Source organism: Spermophilus citellus (genome assembly GCF_964194105.1).
Source record: "Spermophilus citellus genome assembly, chromosome: 10".
Taxonomy (NCBI): Eukaryota; Metazoa; Chordata; class Mammalia; order Rodentia; family Sciuridae; genus Spermophilus; species Spermophilus citellus.
The window spans coordinates 102912834-102933679 of NC_138197.1; the positions used below are offsets into that span (position 1 = coordinate 102912834).

Sequence of the window (20846 nt, forward strand, 5' to 3'; positions counted from 1 at the left end):
TATTTTGTTAAAATTTGTTTTATTTTTCTTGAAGTTACATTTTACAACTTAGTATTTGAGTAAGAGGCATTTTAAGGTTTGTTATGATACCATTGTCATATTTCATGCTTTCTTTTGCCTGAAATTTCCCATAAATAAACTTAAAATAAAATTGGTAAAACTTTACTTTCTACATGTAATTTGAACAAATAATACTTGAATGGATTTTGTCACATTGTTAAAGTTTATAAAATTGAGACATAGGAAATTTTTTTCTAATGAGTTAGTACTTGTGAATTATTTAAGAATAGCTAAAGCAAATAAGAAAGAGATAATTTACAATTTATGATCTAGTTTTCTTCATTTCTCCAGTTTTCATGTTGATTTTATTCACTTCATAGCAGAAATAGTTTGAAACTAAATTAATTTTGAAAAAATTGTATAACAAAATTTGTTTTATAAATTTTATTTACATTATATATATATATATATATATATATATATATATATATAAAACAGTATAATATAATTAATGGTAATGTTTTTACCACTAGGCTTTTGTTTTAACTGCTTTATGTATTTAATTAATTTGCTTTTAAAAATGTATTGTTGCTATATACATACACATATTATACATGATCTTGGAATTCATTGTCATATATTCATATGCACATGTAACAATACTTTCTCTTTCCTTCCTTTCTACTTTAAACCTGATATCCATCTCTGCTGTACTAGTCTTCCTTCCCTTTTAAGGATTTTAATTTATTTTCAATCTCTAGTTTATGCATAGAAGAGAAAACATAAAATCCTTGACTTTCTGAATCCTGCTTATTTCATTTAACAGTTTAATTCACTTTCTGGCAGATGTTATCATTTTGTTCTTCTTTATGGCTGAGTAAAATTCCATTTGTATATAAAACACTTTTTATTTAAGCATTCATCTGTTGACAGACACTTAGGCTGGCTCTGTAACTTGGCTATTGCGAATTGCGGTTGTAGTATGCTGACTTTGTTTCTTTGGTATAAATATAGAGGAGTAGTATAGCTGAGTCATATAGTGGTTTCATTCCTAGTTGTTTGAGGAGCCTCCATATTGATTTGCTTTGTGATTGTACTATTTACAAATCTCAACTTCAGTGTTCTCCCTGGTGTCTGCATTCTCTTCAGCACTTTTATTATTTGTATTCTTGATGAATGCAGTTGTAATTCATGTGAAATGAAATCTCAGTGTAATTTTGATTTGCATTTTCCTGATTGGTAAAGATGTTGAACATTTTTAATTTATTTTTTGGCCATTTGTATTTCTTTTAAGAAGTGCTTTTTTCAGTTCATTTGATCATTTATTGGCTGCATTATTTTTATGTTAAGTTTTTTTTTGAATTTTTAAAAATATATTCTGGGTATTAATCCTCTGTCAGAAAATATCTGACAAAGACTTTTTCCAATTTTATAAGCTCTCTCCTCATGATTTTGTTTACTTTGCTATGTAAAATTCAGTGTATTAAATAGATTAATATGTATTATGTATTAATTAGATGAATATGTATTAATTATTATTATTTCTATGTATTAATTCTGCCTATCCATGAACATGGCAGGACTTTCTGTCTTCTAGTGCTTTTTTTTTCTCAGTGTTGCATAATTTTCACTGAATTTTACATAGCAAAGTAATTTGATTTTTAATTTGATGTAATCCTGTTTGTTAATTCTTGTATTATTGCCTGAGATGCAGAAGTCCTTTGAGGAAGTTGTTGCCTATACCTGTATGTTGGAGTGTGGTCCCTAGGTTTCCTTGCAGCAATTGCAAAGTTGTAATTTGTAGGTCTTGGATCCACTTAGAATTGTTTTTTGTGTGGGGTGGAAGATATGAATCTAGTTTCATTCTTCTACACATGGATATACACTTTCCCCAGCACAATTTCTTAAAAAGACTACCTTTTCTTCAACATGTTTTTGGCACCTTTGTCAAAGATCAGGTGACTTTGTGTGGGTTTGTCTCTGTTGTCTTCTATTCTACTCCTTTGGTTCATGTGTCTGTATTTGGTCTTGTTTTTATGTCGGTAACATACTGCTTTTATCAAACTACAGCTAGCTCTATAGTATAACTTGAAATCAGGTATTGTGATACCTCCAGCTTTGCTCTTTTTGCTCAGAATTGCTTTAGATGTTCTAGGTCTTCTGTTCTTCCATATAAATTTTAGGAGTATTTTTTCCTAGTTCTGTGGAAAATGTCATTGGTATGTTGCTAGGGATTGAACTGAATCTATAGATCACTTTTGGTATTATTACCATTTAATTTAATATTAACTCTGCCTATCCGTGAATATGGCAGGTCTTTTGGTCTTCTAGTGTTTTTTTTTTTTTTTTTTCCCTTAGTGTTGCATAATTTTCACTGAAGAGGTATTTCACCTACTTGGTTAGATTTATTCCTAGGTATTTTGGGTATTTTTTGAGGCTCTTTTGAATGTATATGTTTTCCTGATTTCTTTTCAGTGGATTCATTATTGGTGTATAAAAAAGCTAGTGATTTTGTATATTGTTTTTGTATCTTAATTTATCAGCTCTACCAGTCTTGTGCTGTTTTTTCGATCTTCTTTGTATAGGATCATATTGCCTGCAAACAGTGTTTATTTGACATCTTCCTTTTCTGATTATATCTATTTTATTTCCTTCTCTTGCCTAATTTTTTTAGCTAAAATTTAAAGGACCGAATTGAATAACAATGGTGTAAGTGGACATCTTTGTCTTGTTCCTTACTTTAGAAGAAATGCTTTGTTTTTCCGAATTCAGTATGATGTTGACTTTAGGTTTGTCATATATAGCCTTGATGATAGTGAGGTAAATTATTTCTTTCTGGTTTCTTCAGTGTTGTTAACATGAATCAGGGTACTGAATTTTGTTGAAAGTTTTTCTGTGTCTATTGAGATGATCATATGATTTTTTTCCTTTGGTTCTAATTTTGTGGTGAATTATTAATTATTGATTTGTATTGTTGAACACCAAATGCATCCCTGTAATAAAACCAACAGGATCATTATGTAAAATCTTAATGTGTTGTTGAATACAATTCACTAATATTTTATCAAGGATTTTTGCACCTGTGCTCATCAGGGATATTGGTGTATAGTTTTCTTTCCTTGATATGTCCTTATCTGGTTTAGGTATGAGTGTGATACTGGCTTCATAGAATGAACTTGGAAGTGTCCCTCAGTTTCTGTGCGAAAATTTGAGGAGCATTGGCATTAGTTTGGTAGGGTCTGGAAGAATTCAGCTGAGAATTCATCTGGTCCTTGGCTTTCCTTTGCTGGGAGACTTTATAGTTACTTCAATCTTATTGGTTTTTGCTCATCTGTTTTCTATGTCCTCTTTTCTTCCTGAAATAATTAGAAATATCTTAAGTAAACAACCTAAGGATGCATCTCAATGTTTAAGAACAAATCAATTTGGAATCCAGTAGAAGGAAAGAAATAATAGATGACTGCTGGAATGAATGAGGTAGAGAATAAAATCTACAAAGATCAGTGTGCCGAGGAGGTGGTTCTTTGAAAAGATAGACAAGATTGATAAACCCTTAGCCAAACTAATCAACCCAAAGAAAGAGAAGACCAAAAAATAATAAAATTAGACATGAAAAAGTAGTAGTCAGTAATGACCCTCTGGATTTCAGTAGTATTATTACAGACATTACTGAAATTCAGAAGATCATTGGAACTATTTTGAAAACTTATATTGCAACAAATAGGAAAATATAGACAAAATGGACAAATTTCTAGACACATATAAACTCTATAATTTATGAACTTTTACAATTAATGCCATGATTTAGGTTCAAATCAGTCTCCCTCGCCCCACTTCACATAGAATACTGAAGTATAGAAAGTTTTTAAAAATTGCCTAAAATTTCTCTGCTAATAAGTGGTATCATCAGGATTTTAAAAATCAGCAGTCTACCCCTACTTCCTAATATTTATTTGCCTCATTCTTATGCCACTCCAATTAAGTATATAGGTAATAATACACTTTTTTGTCATTTATGTACTATAGTAAAGGTTTCTTGCTGAACAAATGCAATGATTTGGGGGTTTATTCATGAATAAAGTTGCTAACAAACAAATTTACTAAGCACTGGAATACAACAGCACTGGAATTTTGCTGGGGATGCAGCCTTGAGCAAATAACTGACCTGACTTAGTTACTAAGTATGTATCCCAGTGATAGATGTGTGTGTGTGTGTGTGTGTGTGTGTGTGTGTGTGTGTTTGAGTGAATTGTTGTATTTATTTTGTTGACTGAATAACAATGAAAATATTTATGATGTTAATATACAAGTGCAAATAATTGTGTCTTTTCATTATTGACACTTCTGTCTCTGCTACTTTAGGAAAACTTTAATCTGGAAAAAATTTTAATTTCAGCAACTGATTTATAAATTTCAGATAATATATTCCCAGAAAATATCTATATTAATAGGTAGGGATGCTAAAATGTTTTTGTTACTTTACTTCCCAGATAATATTGCTTTCTGGAAAAGTGAACTATTATTTTATAAACATGAAAGATATTGAAATAATTCAACATTTTCAAGTAAGCATGATTTCTTTGTCATGGCATATTAGGGGAAATGTGCCAAGCTTAATTTTTGCTCCTTCTTTTTTTTGTATCATTGAGGAAAAAAAATATACAGCAAAATTAATTAAAACTCTATATTTTGCTTGTAGAAATGTTTTTCACTATTATGTATAGTGAATTTGAGTGAGTCCACTAGATGGTGCTACCTTACTTTTTGGAGTAAACATGATGTCTGGTGTAAAACTAAAAGAATTTTACAGATTTGCCAGTTCTTTCATTTACAGATGAAAAAGCCAACCCACATAGTTTTCATCTAACTTAAGACAGAGTTGTAGCTAGAATCCAGTTTTCCTGATTCCTGTTTCATGTTCTATTTTCATACAACACATAATCCTGAAACACTTTTGAAATGAAATTAAAACTTTTAATGCAACTCAGCTACTTTTTGCACTTGGATGAAGAAGTTTCAGACATAACAATTAGTGAGCAGCTAAAGGAGGTGGACCTCTACCATACATTTATTTAGTGAAAACCTCCAACCTGTTTCAACATCTTTAGTTTTGCTGTTCCTTACAGAATTTACTTCCCTGTGACAGAGGGCTTTATTAAATCATGACTTAATGCTTTGAGAATATTTCTTTGATATGGACATTTAAAACAAGTTGCGCCAAATATTATTTTACCATGGATTGAGGCCCTTTGAGAAGTAAACATATTTGACTTAAGTTTTATTCATGGGACCTAGGAAGCTTTAAAGGAACTTCCAAAAGTATTTATTTATGCAGTAAATTGAAGAATATTTAAGCAACCCATCATATTTATTGTAATATTCAACTCCTTTGAAAAAGTAATTTGAATATTTTTGTGGGTATTTTTTTGTTTTGATTTAGATAGGGAAGTGGATGAAATATAAGTTATTTTGACTGAAAAAGAACAGTTTTCTTAGAGATGTTGAGGAATTAATGACAAGGCAAGCCTTGCTAAATAAGTCTGTTTTGCTTAGTTCTCATCCTTTATTTGGCAGCAAAGAATTTGTAGGGATAAAAGAGGAAGGGTCTAAACTAACTTTAACTTCCTTCCTATCTAGTTCCCTGCTTTTGATCCAAATGTATTTACTGGATCCAATTAGTGTTTAATCAGTTTTGCATAGGATTTTGATGCTTACTAATATCCTATTCCTCTCCAAAATATAGGACATACGTCTGCTTTCTCTGAAGGCTTGTTTGGCCACCAGAGATTTTGCAGGTTTTGAATTCCTTGTTTAATTATGAATATTTTTTAGAGAACAATAATAGCTATTGTTTTTGGTACAGGTCACATTAAAGGGCTGTTGAGAAGGCTTTAAAATCCTCTCAAAAACATGAAATGTCCCTCATGCTACAAATAAACAAAGGCCCAGAGTATCTTCTTGTCTACATTCACACAACTGATTCTGGAATAGTCCTGTTTTATTGAAACCCAGAACTGCAGAAATTAGAGCTTTTTCATTTCTCCTTCTGTCCTATTGCCTGTGATATACTGTGGTTCTGTTATTAGCATAATCATGGAGAAAAAGTTAAATGGTTTTCATGCTGAGTGCCTATCAGTCTCTTAATTCCTGTGTCTGAAGTTTTTTGCTTCAAATATTTATGAGGCTTAACTATTTGGTGTATGCAAATTAATGTGTTCTGTATTTCTGTAGAACTGACAGATTTTAACATTTTAATTGTTTCTTTTTATCTACAGTTTTCTGCTTTAGTAAACCATATCTGATATAACCAAACCAGCTTTCTTTCTTTTGAATTTCATTATACACTCTTAAAAATTATTGAGGAAGAATGGGTATGTGGCTGTAGTGTCCCTGAGTTCAATCTCTGGTAACCCCTCCAAAAAAAAAAATTATTGAAGACTTCTCAAATAGTTTTTACTTACAGGGATTATGTGTATCCTTATTGACAATATCAGAAAAAAATACAAAAAAAATAAGCTTTCATTTATTGATTTAGAACTTAAAGCCTTAGAATTTAAAAGTTTTATATATAACTTTTTTCTAAACAAAATAATATAATAGATAAGGGGCGTTGTCCACATATTTCTATGTACCATTAATATCAGACTTAACACAAGGCAGTTGGATTCTCATGTTTTCCTCAGGATTCTTCAATTTGCTACATTTTAAGATTTCTGTGGTCTCTGAAAACTTTGCTGTTCTCTCTTGAGCAAATGAGAGAGGAAAAGGCAAATAACACCTAAGGATTATTACTTTTAAAATAGTTTTGACCTTATGAAACCTTTGGGAGTACCTCTAGGGGTTTCTAGACCATACTTTGTGAATCACTGGTTTAGTGTTCACATGATATATCTTTTTTTTTCTCCTGAGAGTGCTCAATTTTCTTTCTTTTTAATTGACACATAGCATACATGTTAGTATGAAAATTTAGTACAGGTATATAATATATAATGATCACTCAGCACATTTTCCATCTCCTTAAGTATTTGTCATTTCTTTGTGTCCAGTGCCTTTGAACTGTTCTAATTCTTTGAAAAATAGTTTTTTTATACACCAAATTTACCCTTTTGTGCTATAGAACTCTACATTTTTTCCTTGTTTTTAGCTGTATTTTGTACCTATTATTCAACCAGTCTCTGTCTATTCCCACTTGCTTTCACCCCTCCAAGTTTCTATTTGTTTTTATTTTTATGTGGTGCTGGGGATCAAACCCAGTGTCTCATATATACTAGACAAGTGTTGTACCACTGAGCCACAACCCAGGCCCCCCAAGTTTATAATAATTACTATTCTCCTCTCCTCTTTTATGAAATTAACATTTTTTAGCTTCTGCATATGAATAAGAATACATATTATTTGTCCTGAGCCTGGCTTACATCATTTGATATACTAATGATCTCCAGTTCCATCCATTTTGCTGCAAATAATAGAGTACAATTGCTTTTTAATTACTGAATAATATTCCATTGTGTATATATGCACCATATTTCCTGTATCCATCTGTCAATGCATACCTTCTTTGATTTCATATCTTGGCTAAATGAATGGTGCTTCAGTAAACATGGAAGTCAGTTATTTCTGTGATATGTTGATTTTATTTCCTTTGAATATATACCTAGAAGTAGAATAGTTGGATCATACAGTAATTCTATTTTCAGGTTTTTTTTATTGGTTGTTCACAACATTACAAAGCTCTTGACATATCATATTTCATACATTAGAATCAAGTGGGTTATGAACTCCCATTTTTACCCCAAATACAGATTGCAGAATCACATCGGTTACACATCACATTTTTACATACTGCCATATTAGTGACTGTTGTATTCTGCTACCTTTCCTATCCTCTACTATCCCCACTCCCCTCCCCTCCCATCTTCTCTCTCTACCCCATCTACTGTAATTCATTTCCCTCCATGTTTGTTATCCCATTCCCCTCATAACCTCTTATATGTAATTTTGTATAACAATGAGGGTCTCCCTCCATTTCCATGCAATTTCCCTTTTTTTCTCCCTTTCCCTCCCACCTCATGTCTCTGTTTAATGTTAATCTTTTCTTCCTGCTCTTCCTCCCTGTTCTGTTCTTAGTTGCTCTCATTATATCAAAGAAGACATTCGGTATTTGTTTTTTAGGGATTGGCTAGCTTCACTAAGCATAATCTGCTCTAGTGCCATCCATTTCCCTGCAAATTCCGTGATTTTGTCATTTTTTAGTGCTGCGTATTTTCAGTTTTTTTGAGGAATGTTTGTACTCTTCTCCATAGTGACTATACTAAAATTAGTACATTTTTGAAAATATATTGTTTCCAATAAGAGCATATGAGAGTTCTCTTTTTTCCACATCCTCATCAGTACTTGTTATTTTTTACTTTCTCATAATAGCCATTTTTACTAGGATGAGATGATGTCTTGTTTTGATTTACATTCTTTGATGACTAGTGATATTGAGCATTTTTTCATATATGTGTTAGCCATTTCTTTGTCTTCTCTTGAGAAATGCTTATTCAGATCACTTGCCCTTTTATAATTGTTTCTATACTGGGAATTGAACATAGGGCTCATGCTTGTGAGGAAAGTGCTCTACCACTGAGCTACATCTGCAGCCCATTTGCCCATATTTTTTAATTTTTTTTTATTCATATATGACAACGGAATGCATTACAATTCTTATTACACATATAGAGCACAATTTTTCATATCTCTGGTTGTATACACAGTATAAGCACACCAACTTTTGTCTTTATACATGTACTTTGGATAATAATGATCATCACATTCCACCATCATTAATAATCCCTTGCCCCCTCCCCTCCCCTCCAACCCCTCTGTCCTATTTAGAGTTTGTCTATTCCTCCCATGCCCCCACTCCCTATCCCACTATGAATCAGCCTCCTTATATCAAAGAAAACATTTGGCATTTGGTTTTTTGGGACTAGCTAATTTCACTTATCATTATATTCTCTAACTCCATCCATTTACCTGCAAATACCATGATTTTATTCTCTTTTATTGCTGAGTAATATTCTATTGTGTATATGCCACTTTTTATCCATTCATCTATTGAAGGGCATCTAGTTTGGTTCCACAATTTAGCTATTATGAATTGTGCTACTGTAAACATTCATGTGGCTGTGTCCCTGTAGTATGCTAATTTTAAGTCTTTTGGGTATAGACCAAGGAGAGGGATAGCTGGGTCAAATGGCAGTTTCATTCCCAATTTTCCAAGAAATCTCCATACTGCTTTCCATATTGGCTGCACCAATTTACAGCCCCACCAGCAGTGTATGATTGTACCTTTTTCCCCACATCTTTGCCAACACTTATTTTTGTTAGTCTTCATAATAGCTGCCATTCTGACTGGAGTGACATGAAATCTTAGAGTGGTTTTGATTTGCATTTCTCTAATTGCTAGTGATGATGAACAATTTTTTTGTGTGTTTGTTGATTGATTGTACATCATCTTCTGAAAAGTGTCTCTTCAGGTGCTTGGCCCATTTATTGATTGGATTATTTGGGGGTTTTTTTGGTGTTTAGCTTTTTGAGGTCTTTATATATCCTAGAGATTAGTGCTCTATCTGATGTGTGAGGGGTAAAGATTTGCTCCCAAGATGTAGGCTATCTATTCACCTCACAGATTGTTTCTTTTGCTGAGAAGAAACTTTTTAGTTTGAGTTGATACCATTTATTAATGTTGATTTTAAAATTGTTTATATTTTGTATTTAAAATGACTTGGTTTCTCCTCTGATTAGGGTTTCTTTTAGTATAATCCTTCCCTCTGCTGATTTTCATCATTGTTTTTCATTTCTTATTGGAATAGTTTACTGAGGATATTCTGTAGTGCAGGCTTTCTAGTTGTAAATTCTTTTGTTTATCCTGGAAGGTTTTTATTTCATCATCAATTCTAAAGCTTAGTTTTACTGGATATAAGATTCTTGGTTGGCATCCATTTTTTTTTCAGAGCTTGGTATATGTAGTTTCGTGATCTCCTATCTTTGAGGGTCTGGGTTGAAAAATCTGCTGTGATACAAATTGGTCTCCCCCTATATATCTGATTCCTCTCTCTTGCAATTTTTAAGATTCTATCCTTATTCTGTATGATATATATCTTCATCATAATGTACCTTGGTGTAGCTCTGTTGTAATTTTGTACATTTGGTATCCTGTAAGCCTTTTTTTTTCCAATTCATTCTTCATGCTTGAGAAATTTTCTTATATTATCTCCTTGAAGAGATTGTGCATTCCTTTAGTTTGAAACTCTGTGCCTTCCTCTGTCCCAATGACTCTTAGATTTGTTCTTTTGATGCTGTCCCATAATTTTTGGATGTTCTGTTCATGGTTTCTAACTTTCTTCATTGTGTGATCAACTTTATTTTCCAGATTGTATACTTTGTCTTCATTATCTGACATTCTTTCTTCCAAGTGATCTAGTCTGTTGGTTATGCTTTCTATTGAGTTATTTTTATTTGATTTATTGTATCCTTTGTTTCAAGGATTTCTGACTATTTTTTCAGGGTCTCTCTCTCTCTCTATTGAAGTAATCTTTTGCTACCTGTATTTGCTCTCTTATATCATTGTTGGAGTGATCAACTTTTGCCTGTATTTGCTCATATAGTTCATTTTTTAATTCACTGATAATTTTAATTATGAACCTTCTCAACTCTTTCTCTAACATTTCATCAACTTTGCTGTCCATGGGTTCTGTTATTATAGTGTCCTGGTTTGTTTTGGGCACCTTCCTCCCTTGTTTTTTTTTTTTTTTATGTTGTCAATGTGCCTTCCTTTTTTGCAGTGTGAATCTGAAATATTAGTTTCTTCCTTATATTCTTGTAGTACCTGTGCAGATTATCTGTACCTCACCTTGATGTTGGGCTTCCAGACGCTGATGGTGTCCCTCAATAAATGCTACTGCATCCTGGGTCTGGGACCTGTGTAAGTTGGAGTGAGTGGATTTGGGCTGCTGGGCTTGACCTCCCCTGGTAGTCTGCTGGTTGGAAGGGACTGTCCTGCACCAGAGGGTAGGCTCTGGTGGTATATGCCCCTAATGGGGAGGGGTGAACCTGGCCTACTGAGAGCCTGGATCCCATGTGGGCCTGTGTCGGTGGATATTGGCTGCTGGGCTTGACCTCCCTTGGTAGTCTGCTGGTCGGAAGGGGCGGTCCTGTGCCAAAGGCTAGCCTCTGGTGGTGTCTGCCCAGTGGGGAAAGTGGTGGACCAGGCCTGCTATGCTCGAGACAGTATGGGTGGATCTGGGCCACTAGGCTTGACCTCCTGTGGTAGTCTCCTGGTTGGAAGGGCCATTTGCCTATTTTTAATCAGATTATTTCTTTTCCTGTCATTGAATTTTTCTAGTTACTTATATATCCATGATATTAATTGCTTGTCAGATGAATGGTTTGCAAATATTCTCTCCATTTCTGTGGATGTCTGTTCACTATTTATTGTTTCCTGTGCTATGCAGAAGCTTCTTAGTTTGATATAAACTTGAATGTCTGCTTTTGCTTTTGTGACTGTCCTTTTGAGATGTTACCCAATAAGTATTTTACAATACCAACATTTGAAAATATTTCTCCATTCTCTTCTAGTAATTTCATAGTTTCATGTCTTCCATTTAGGTCTTTGATCTATTTTGAGTTGATTTTGTACGTGGTTAAAGATAAACATCCAGTTTCATTCTTCTGCATAAGTATATTTAGTTTTCCAAGCACCACTTATTAAAGTAGATTTTTTTTCTCCAATATATGTCTGTGACTTTGTCAAGAATCAGTTAGCTGTAAGTATATGGACTTATTTCTGGGTTCTCTATCTTGTCCTATTAGTCTCTGTGTTAGTTTTGTTACTACTATACTAACTTGGTTCCCCAGCCCTGTAGTAGGTCTTGAAATCAGATATTATGGTACCTCTCTAACTTTGATCTTTTAACTCAAGACTGCTTAGGCTGGGATTGGGTTTGTGGCTCAGTGGTAGAGTGCTCCCCTAGCATGGGTGAGGCCCTGGGTTCAATCCTCAGCACCACATAAAAATAAATAAATTAACTAAAGATAAAAAAAAAAAAGACTGCTTAGGCTGTTCGTGATCTTTCATAGTTATGTATGAATTTTAGAATTATTCTTTCTATTTCCTGTAAAAATACCACTAGTACTTTGACAGTGAGTGCATTGAATTTGTATATTGCTTTCGGTAGTATGACCATTTTAATAATTATTTTCAATACATGAATAAGTAAGGTATTTTCAAATTTTTAGTATTTTTTAATTTATTTCATGAATGTATTATAATTTTCATTATCGGTATAATTCTCTTCTGTTGCTAAATTTATTTCTAATTTTGAAGATATTGTTAATAGGATTGCCTTTTTAATTTCCTCAGCAATCTCATTTTCAGATGTAAAATTGCTACCGATTTTTATGTTAATTTTGTATACTTCAAAATTAGTGAATTCATGTATAGCTCCAACAGCCTTTTGGTTGTCTTTAGGTTTTTCTATACATAAGATCATATCATCTACAAATAGGGATAATTTGAATTCCTCACTTTCTTTTTGGATTAATTTATTTAATATTTTTCTTAACTGCTACAAGTTTTTCAGTACTAAGTTCAATAAGAATGACAAAAGTATACGTTTTTCTCTTATTCTAGATCTTAGAGGAAACACTTTCATACATAGTTTCTATTATGCTGAAGTGTGGTTCTTTTATGTGTAATTTGTTGAGAATTTTTATTGTAAGGGGATGGTGAGTATTTTCAAATAGTTTTTCTGCATCCATGATAGGATTATATGGTTTTTGTCCTTTGTTCTATTGATATGATTTAGTATGTGAACTGATATGTGGACATCAAAACATCCTTTCATCCTTGGAAAAAATCACACTTTTATGGTGTATAATCATTTTAATGAGCAGTTAAATTCAATTTACAAGTGTTTTGTTAAGATAATTTGCATATATGCTCATTGAAGGAATTGTTCTGCAGGTTTTTTTTTTTTCTTTTCTTGTTGTTGTAGTTGTAGCCTTGTCTGATTTCTATATCAGGATAGTAATGGTTTTGTTGAGTGGATTTGGAAGAGTTCTGTTCTGTCCTTTTCAGTTTTTTTTTTTTCTTTTTTGCAGTAGTTTCAGAAGAGTTGGTTGATGTTAGTTCTTTTTTTAAATGTTTGGTAGACTTGAACAGTGAAATCTTCTGGTCCTGGATTTTTCTGGTCCAGAGACTTTTTAATCCTGATTCAGTCTTGTTAACTGATAATAGTCTGTTCACACTGTTCACACTTTCTTTGTCTTCATGGTTCAATTTTGGTAGGTTAAATATGCCCATGAATTTATCTAGTTCTAGGTTTTTCAATTTGCTATCATGTAATTGTTCATAATAATCCTTTGTTTATCATTTGTTTTTCTGTAGCATCAGTTGTAATATTTTCTGTCCATCTGAAATGTTATTTATTTAGGTCTTCTTTTTTCCCCCCCTTAATCTAGCTAAAAGTTTTTCAGGGGTGTGTGTGTGTGTGTGTGTGTGTGTGTGTGTGTTGGTTTTAAAACCAAAACCAAACTCTGTTTCATTAATCTTTTGTATTTTTTTAGTCTCTATTTTGCCCTCTAATTTTTGCTATATTTTTCATTCTTCTGAATTTTGATTTGGTTTCTTCTTGATTTTCTTGATAAGGTTGTATATTTTAATTTTTTCTACTTTTTTAAAACATAGGTTCTTATTGATACAATTTTTTTCTTTTTATTGTTTCTTTTGCTGTATTCCATAGGTTTTGATCAGTTGTGTTTCCATTTTCATTTTTCCAATAAAATTTTTAAATTTCTCATTTGATTTCTTTGGTATATTTATTCTAGGCGATTATGCATAGTTTTTGAGCATTTGCGAAGTTTCTAAAGTTTCTCTTGTTGTTGATTTCTAGCTTTGTTTTATTGTGACCAGAATGCTAAAGGAAATAATTTCAGTTTTTAAAATTTGTTTAGTTTTTTTATGGCATAATATAAACTCTGTTTTGGAGAATGATCCTGGTGCTAATGAGAAGAATATGCATTCCACAGCTATTGGATGAAATGTTATGTAAATATCAGTTAAGTCCACTTGGTCTATAGTATATTTATGTTTATTTGTTGACTTCATGTGAATGATTTGTCCATTGTTGCAATGAGGTATTAAATTTTCCAACTATTATTGTAGTAGAGTGGATCATTCCCTTTAAACCTAATAATGTTTGCTTTATATAATAGGGTGCTCTGGTATTGGGTGTATATATATTTATGACCTTATTAAATTGATCCTCAATCATTACATAGTGTCCTTTTTTTCTATTTTACATTTTAACTTAAAATCTGCTTTACCTTGTGGAAGTATAGCAATACCTTCTCACTCTTGGTTTCCACTTGCATGGAATATTTTTCGATTCATTCATTTTCAGTTATGTGAGTCTTTACAGGCATTCCAAGTTTCTTGTACATTATTCAGCATATTGTCTAATCTTATTTGTTACCTATTCAGCCAATATAAATCTTTTAATTGGGGGAATTTAATTTATTTACATTCAAAGTTATTGCTGATATGTAAAGTCTTAGTCTCATCAAAAAAATGTTTAGGTTGATTCGTGAATCCTTTCTTCCTTTTTTCTTCTATCACTGTTTTTCTTTGTGATCTGAAACTATTCTGTATTGATAGTTTTTTTTTTCTTTTGTGTTTCTACTCAACTACTAGGTTTTATACCTTGGTTTATTTTTCATGATAGTTATCTTCCTTTTGCTTCTGAATATAGGATTCCCTTAAGTGCTTTTTGTAAAGCAAACTGATGATGAATTCCCCAAGTTTTTACTTGTTTTGGAAGTACTTCATTTCTCCTTCATGTCTTAAGGACAGCTTTATTGTGCGAAATATTCTTGGTTGGCAGTTTTTCTTTATTTTCAGGATTTTGAAGATGGCATCTTTATTCACTCCTAGCCCGTAAAGTATTCTTCTTAGAAATCTGTTGTTAGTCTAATGTGACTTGATGCTTTTCTCTTGCTGTTTAGAATTCTTTGTCATAGATTTTTAACAGTTTGTGCTTCAGATAAGACTTTTTTTGGTCAAATCCATTTTGGGTCCTTTATACCTTCTAGATCTGGATATTTATGCCTTTTCCAAGATTTGGAAAGATTTCTGTTATTATTTTGTTAAGTAGGCTTTTCTGTACATTTTCCTTTCTCTCCCTCTTTTTGAACACTCTTGATTTGAATATTTGTTCACTTAATGATATCCCATGAGTCTCAGATGCTGCCATCACCATCCACCTCCTCTTCTCCTTCTTCTTCTTCCCCTCTTCTTCCTCTTCCTTCTCTTTCACCAGTCCTCCTCTTCCCTCTCTCTCTCCTGCAAAATATTTGTCTTTAAGTTTGAAAATTCTTTCTTGTACTTGATCTAGTCTGTTGAACTGTATTTTTACTTGACTAACTTTGTTCTTTAGCTTTAACATTCCCATTTTTATGATCTCTTTCTAGAACTTCATATTTGTATTATGAATTGTCTTCCTAATTTTATTGAATTTTTATCTGTATTATATCTCATTGAGTTTTCTTAGAACCATCACTTTGAATTCTTTGTCAAACATTTCATCAATCTCCTTTTCTCTAGGTTCTGTTGCTAGAAAGTTACTGTGTTCATTGAGAGGAATCACATTACTATTTTTAAAATTATTTGTTTCTATGTTGATATTTACACTTCTGATGGATCTGTTGTCCTTATGAATTTTTGAAATAAAAGATTTTCTTTTGAAGATGTGTCTTAGGGTATCAGTTTGGTAGGCCATGTTGACTTGTTCCACTTGAGCACAGTAATATAGTCTATACTTTGCTTCTTTAGCTATAACCAATGGCTTTGTGTAGCTGGGGACATGGGCCAGTTGGTGTCTGAGGGCCACATGCAGATGTCTGTGAGTGGATTTAGTCTCAAAATGACACTGTGCAGCAGCAACATTTTCTCCATCATGGGAAAACTTTTTCAGGTTCAAACAAGTCTGGATAGAGGCGAATAGGGTGATCAATATAAATCACTTCATTCTCTTCTTTATAAGGCAATCACGAATCTTCTTGTTCCATGCCTTATCTTTCATCTGCATTGCCCTCTAGCATTACCCCCACCCTCAAGTTTTCTTTTATATAGGTAGGAACACCAATGGGATGCAGTGTGAAGAACTTCCTGAGGAAAATAGGATGAAGATGGAAAAACAACTTTGTTAGGTCTTAGTGGATTATACCCACCTCATCTGTTTCCAGGCTGCTGTGTTTGAACCTAGGGCTATCTGAGCCAATGAGCAGAGTGTCAGAATAAACTGAGCGGTCTGGAATTGGTTGGATTTCACCAAGACTTCTCAGAAGAGCAACCCCTGCCCTGAGATCCCTCAAACAACCCATAATTTATTCATGGATCCTGAAATCTCCCCTTTCATTAGTTTTTTAAATGCAACTGGTGTGCAATTACTTGAAGTTCCTGGATCTTTTTTTCTGAGAGTCCAGCAACCTATTATTATGACACAAAAGAGAATTCGAAGCAAACATATCATTCCGAAAATATATCATGAGGAATGTTTCAACATATTTCCAGCATTAAAACCCTTTAAGTCATGAAGTATTTGTTTAGGTAGAGATGCAGGATCCATGAAATCCATCCTGCTTTTCTGACTATCCTGTATGTGATAATGTAACTCTATAAGGTCCAAGCTGTTATGATTGCTATGCTAAATACCCATTAGATGATTTTTTTACCTTTTCCCAATCTCATTGGATAGCAGTATATTTGGCTACAGTATTGCAGGCATACTTATAGCTGGTATGGAATCTAAGCCTTTGTTTAAATTTGAAAGCAGAAAGTTTATTTCCAATATATATGACAGTAGCTTCCAAAGCATTTCCCTGACAGTACACAGTTTTAATTAGTAAAATTTTTATCTATATGATCACACTTCTCTCTCTAATTTTGCAATGGTTACTATGGTGAACAATGAATTACGAAAGAATTCAGACTTTGTCTTATGCAATACAATTATAGAGATATAGGTTTATATTCAAGTACATATATAGGTTTGCATTTATATAGGTTTACATGCAGGCATATATCATGGGCATCCTTCCATATCAGTATTACTACATACTAAAGACATGCATATTTGTTTATGATATACTTCATAATATATTTAACTATTACCTATTGATGGACATTTAACTTCATGTCTTTTTTGTAAGTAATCTTTCAAAGAACATCTCTATGTACTAGTTTATATTTGTTTTTAACTGTATAATGCATTCATGGAAATAGTGATGCTAGGTCAAATGTTCCTTCTTGTTCTGAGGCTTGAAATTATATTTATTCCCCTCACAGATAGTTAAATGGATTAATTGCAGCTTTTCTGTATGTTAATTGAAAATCAGGTGTCATCTAAAATTTGATATTAGCTGATAAGATTAACATGCCACACACTAATCATATGTGGAAATGTGCTTCATAGTTGATGGACAGCAAGGAAGCCAGCATTTCAAAAAGGATTGAGAAAAAAGGGAACCATAGTAAAGTAGAACACACATCACATACAATTTTATAGGCCATTTTAAGGACTTTGAAAAAATCCTTAACAAGTCTAAAGAGTAGTCTAAACACATTTTCTCCACTTCAGTGCAATGTGTCTTTCATCTTGATTTTCCTATCAATGGCTGTAGCAGAAAAATATTTCACTTGCTTTAATGCCAAATCAGTGACTTCTTATTCCATTCCCAATTGTGCCTGACACTCTTGACTATTTATAATTTGATATAAATATAAATAGAAAGACGTCTCATAAATGAAATGTGTGTATTATTTTGTTTTTATTCTTACTAATCCTCTCCATTCATCACAGAATTCTGTTTGCCTTTTTTTTTTTTTTCTATTTCTGCCCCAATTATTTTCTCCCTTGGTCTGCTATTTCTCTTCAGCTTCCTTTGCCAAAATCTTTATTTTTTCTCATGGTTTAACCTAATGTCTTGTTCTTTTGTTAGGTGACTTGAAAAGCTTCACAAATTAATTCCCTCTAAGTGACTTAATAGACAATTCTATTTCAGATTAGCTTTCTTAATGGTTCCATTGTTTTTTGAAAATAAACATTCAGTGCCTAATATATGCTTTTAATTATTTTGTTCAGTTTTCAATTGATATATAACTATGTCATTCAAAAACACATTCCCTAGATGGCAGTTTAAATAATAACCCTTAGGAAGAAGGTATGATACAAGTGATTTTAGAAGAATTTTCTTCCAGGTGGTTTAGAATCTTTAAAAAATCTTCAACAACTAATTGTGGACCACAACCAGTTGATTAGCACAAAAGGTCTGTGTGAAACCCCTACCATTATATACCTGGATTGCTCCTATAATCATCTTACTGATGTTGAAGGCCTTGAAAATTGTGGATTGCTCCAAATATTGAAGTTACAGGGAAATAATCTAACTGAGGTAATTGCTTTAAATTAATTGGTTTCTGTCATTAATGCAACACTTTTTAAATAGAAATATCAACCACATATTTTAAAAGAAATTTTGAATAAATTTTTTTTCATGCTCATCAACTGCATTTGATTTCTAATTTACTTTGAACTCTTTCATCATACTTTCACCAAGAAATGCTCAACATAGTTTTAATCTTATAATATAATTTAACATTAAGTTATCATAATGCTAAAATGTAATGAATCATAACTACTTTTATTTAGGCTTATAACTAGGGCTAAATTTATATATTATGAAATATACATATATGTTGTCATGAAATACCTTTTAAATGAATATTAAAATTAAACAGTTAATTAATAGAAATTTTATTTATACTAGAAGCCTCATAATTTCTTTTATGATTTAATTTATGAATCTATTGTAAGTTTTTTAAATCTTGTTAACTGACAAGTCAGTATCTTCCTTGATATAAACTAATGAGATTTATTTAAATATAGCTTCCATCTTTGGAGAATCATGTTCTGCTAAGAGAATTACACTTGGATGATAACAGCATTTCAACTGTTGAAGGGTTTTCTTCATATTGGCTGCCTTTACTACAAAATCTTACTATCTCCCAAAACAGGTAAACACATACTTTACTAAAGCAATAAATTCAGTCAGTGCTTGCTTAAGATAATTGTGTGCTGTTCATAAATAACTTAGAAAGTTGGGTGTCTCCAGCAATTCAATGTGAGTGTATCTTAATAAATGAGTACATAAAATATAAAGATAATTTTCTAGAAATGTAAAAAGTGATAGATTGCCATAACCTAGAATGTTAGTAGAATTTTGTCAATTTAGTTTCTTCAATTTTTTTTCTTCTCAGACACACTTGTAGAAATCTCAGCTCAGGTTTGTTTGTATTTGTAAAGAATATAGTCATTGGAAAATACAGGAGGTAGTTAATTTAATTCAGAAGGATGTCTCATTCTCTCAAATGGTACTTATTAAGTCCTGGAAGAATGATTTTTAATCTGCTCTCTACTTGGATGTCTTTTTGTAACTGTTAAGATAGATTTAAATTTGATATCCCTAGAGATATAAAATAACACTTAAAGAAATACCTTAATGTTAAATTGAAAAGGGGATCTGCCTCAGAAAATTCATTTGAGACCCCCAAACATCTGGATCTTTGCAGAGAATAACTGTCTAAAACCAAAGAAGAAGCACAATATGTGTACTTCTCCCTTTGTTTAATATTTCATTGAGGCTTATACACTCTAATATGATTAATTTGTTCATCAAAGGCACATGGAGTGGAGTAAAGGAACCACCTTTAACAGAAAATACCTCTTTGGGTTATATAGTGCTTAGAAAACAAGTGAATAAGGACAACCTAATTTTTATATTTAGACCTTTTTTTTTTCAAAAACATAAAACTATTTCTTAACTTTTGCTTAGTTTTTTTCATCCTTTGAGCATGTATGTATTAAATTATTTGACTTCTACTATTAAACTTTGACAGTTGAAAACCAAATCTTTATTTAAAATACCCTCAAATTATTTTAATAATATATAAAATATGAAAGTTGATTTGATTTTAAAGGACATTGGGTGTAAAAACTAGCTCTGACAGATAACACAGTGTAAATAACTTGGCCCATCCACACACCCACCCATTGGATCTTTCTTTACATGATATTTTTCAGGTAAGAAACATAATTTTAAAATGAAATCATCAGCTTTATTTTGACATATGCAGTAAATCACTCAGCAAATTACATTTAGAGAGATATGAAAATATTTAATTGAAGAACTTTTTAATAAAAATAATGCTTTTAAGGGAATAGGGTTGTGGCTCAGCAGAGTGCTCACCAAGCATGCATGAGGCAAAGGGTTCGAACTTCAGCACCACATAAAAATAAAATAAAGATATTGTGTCTACCTAAAAAATAAATAAATACATTTTTAAAAAAACAATGTCTTTAATTTCTTTGGACAATTTAAATTATCATATAACATTCTTTCTATAAAATTTAAAACTAGTAGTGTGTGATAAACTTTTGCTATGTTATTCTCTTATGACTTGTGCATATCAATCTGATATAAAAGGAGTGTAACTAAAATACTAAAATTTTTAAGAATTGATAATGATGATTGGGATAATTAATCCAAATTATCCTTCCTTATAATTTTGTTTGCCTAGTCTTATAATATTTGGATATTTACATAGGATTTGTTATTTTGGAGGATATAAAAATAGGTGACATATGCTCTTGCCCTCAACGAACTCTTAGAGACAAAAGAACTTCTTATTTTAAGCTTATCTGTGCAAAAATTAGCATAATTATGTTGTTGAGTGTTTTGATATT

The 20846-nt window shown here is 32.0% G+C and overlaps 1 protein-coding gene across 1 annotated transcript in view; it reads left to right on the forward strand.

Annotated features, from left to right (window-relative positions):
- Positions 1-20846, forward strand: part of LRRIQ1 (leucine rich repeats and IQ motif containing 1) — a gene marked incomplete at both ends in the record, with an annotated part of 179846 nt that overhangs the window by 34790 nt on the left and 124210 nt on the right. Inside the window, 2 exons of the mRNA XM_081311448.1 lie at positions 18302-18495; positions 18990-19117. Of these exons, the coding sequence (XP_081167574.1) occupies positions 18302-18495; positions 18990-19117 (322 nt within the window). The remainder of the gene's footprint in view (positions 1-18301; positions 18496-18989; positions 19118-20846) is intronic.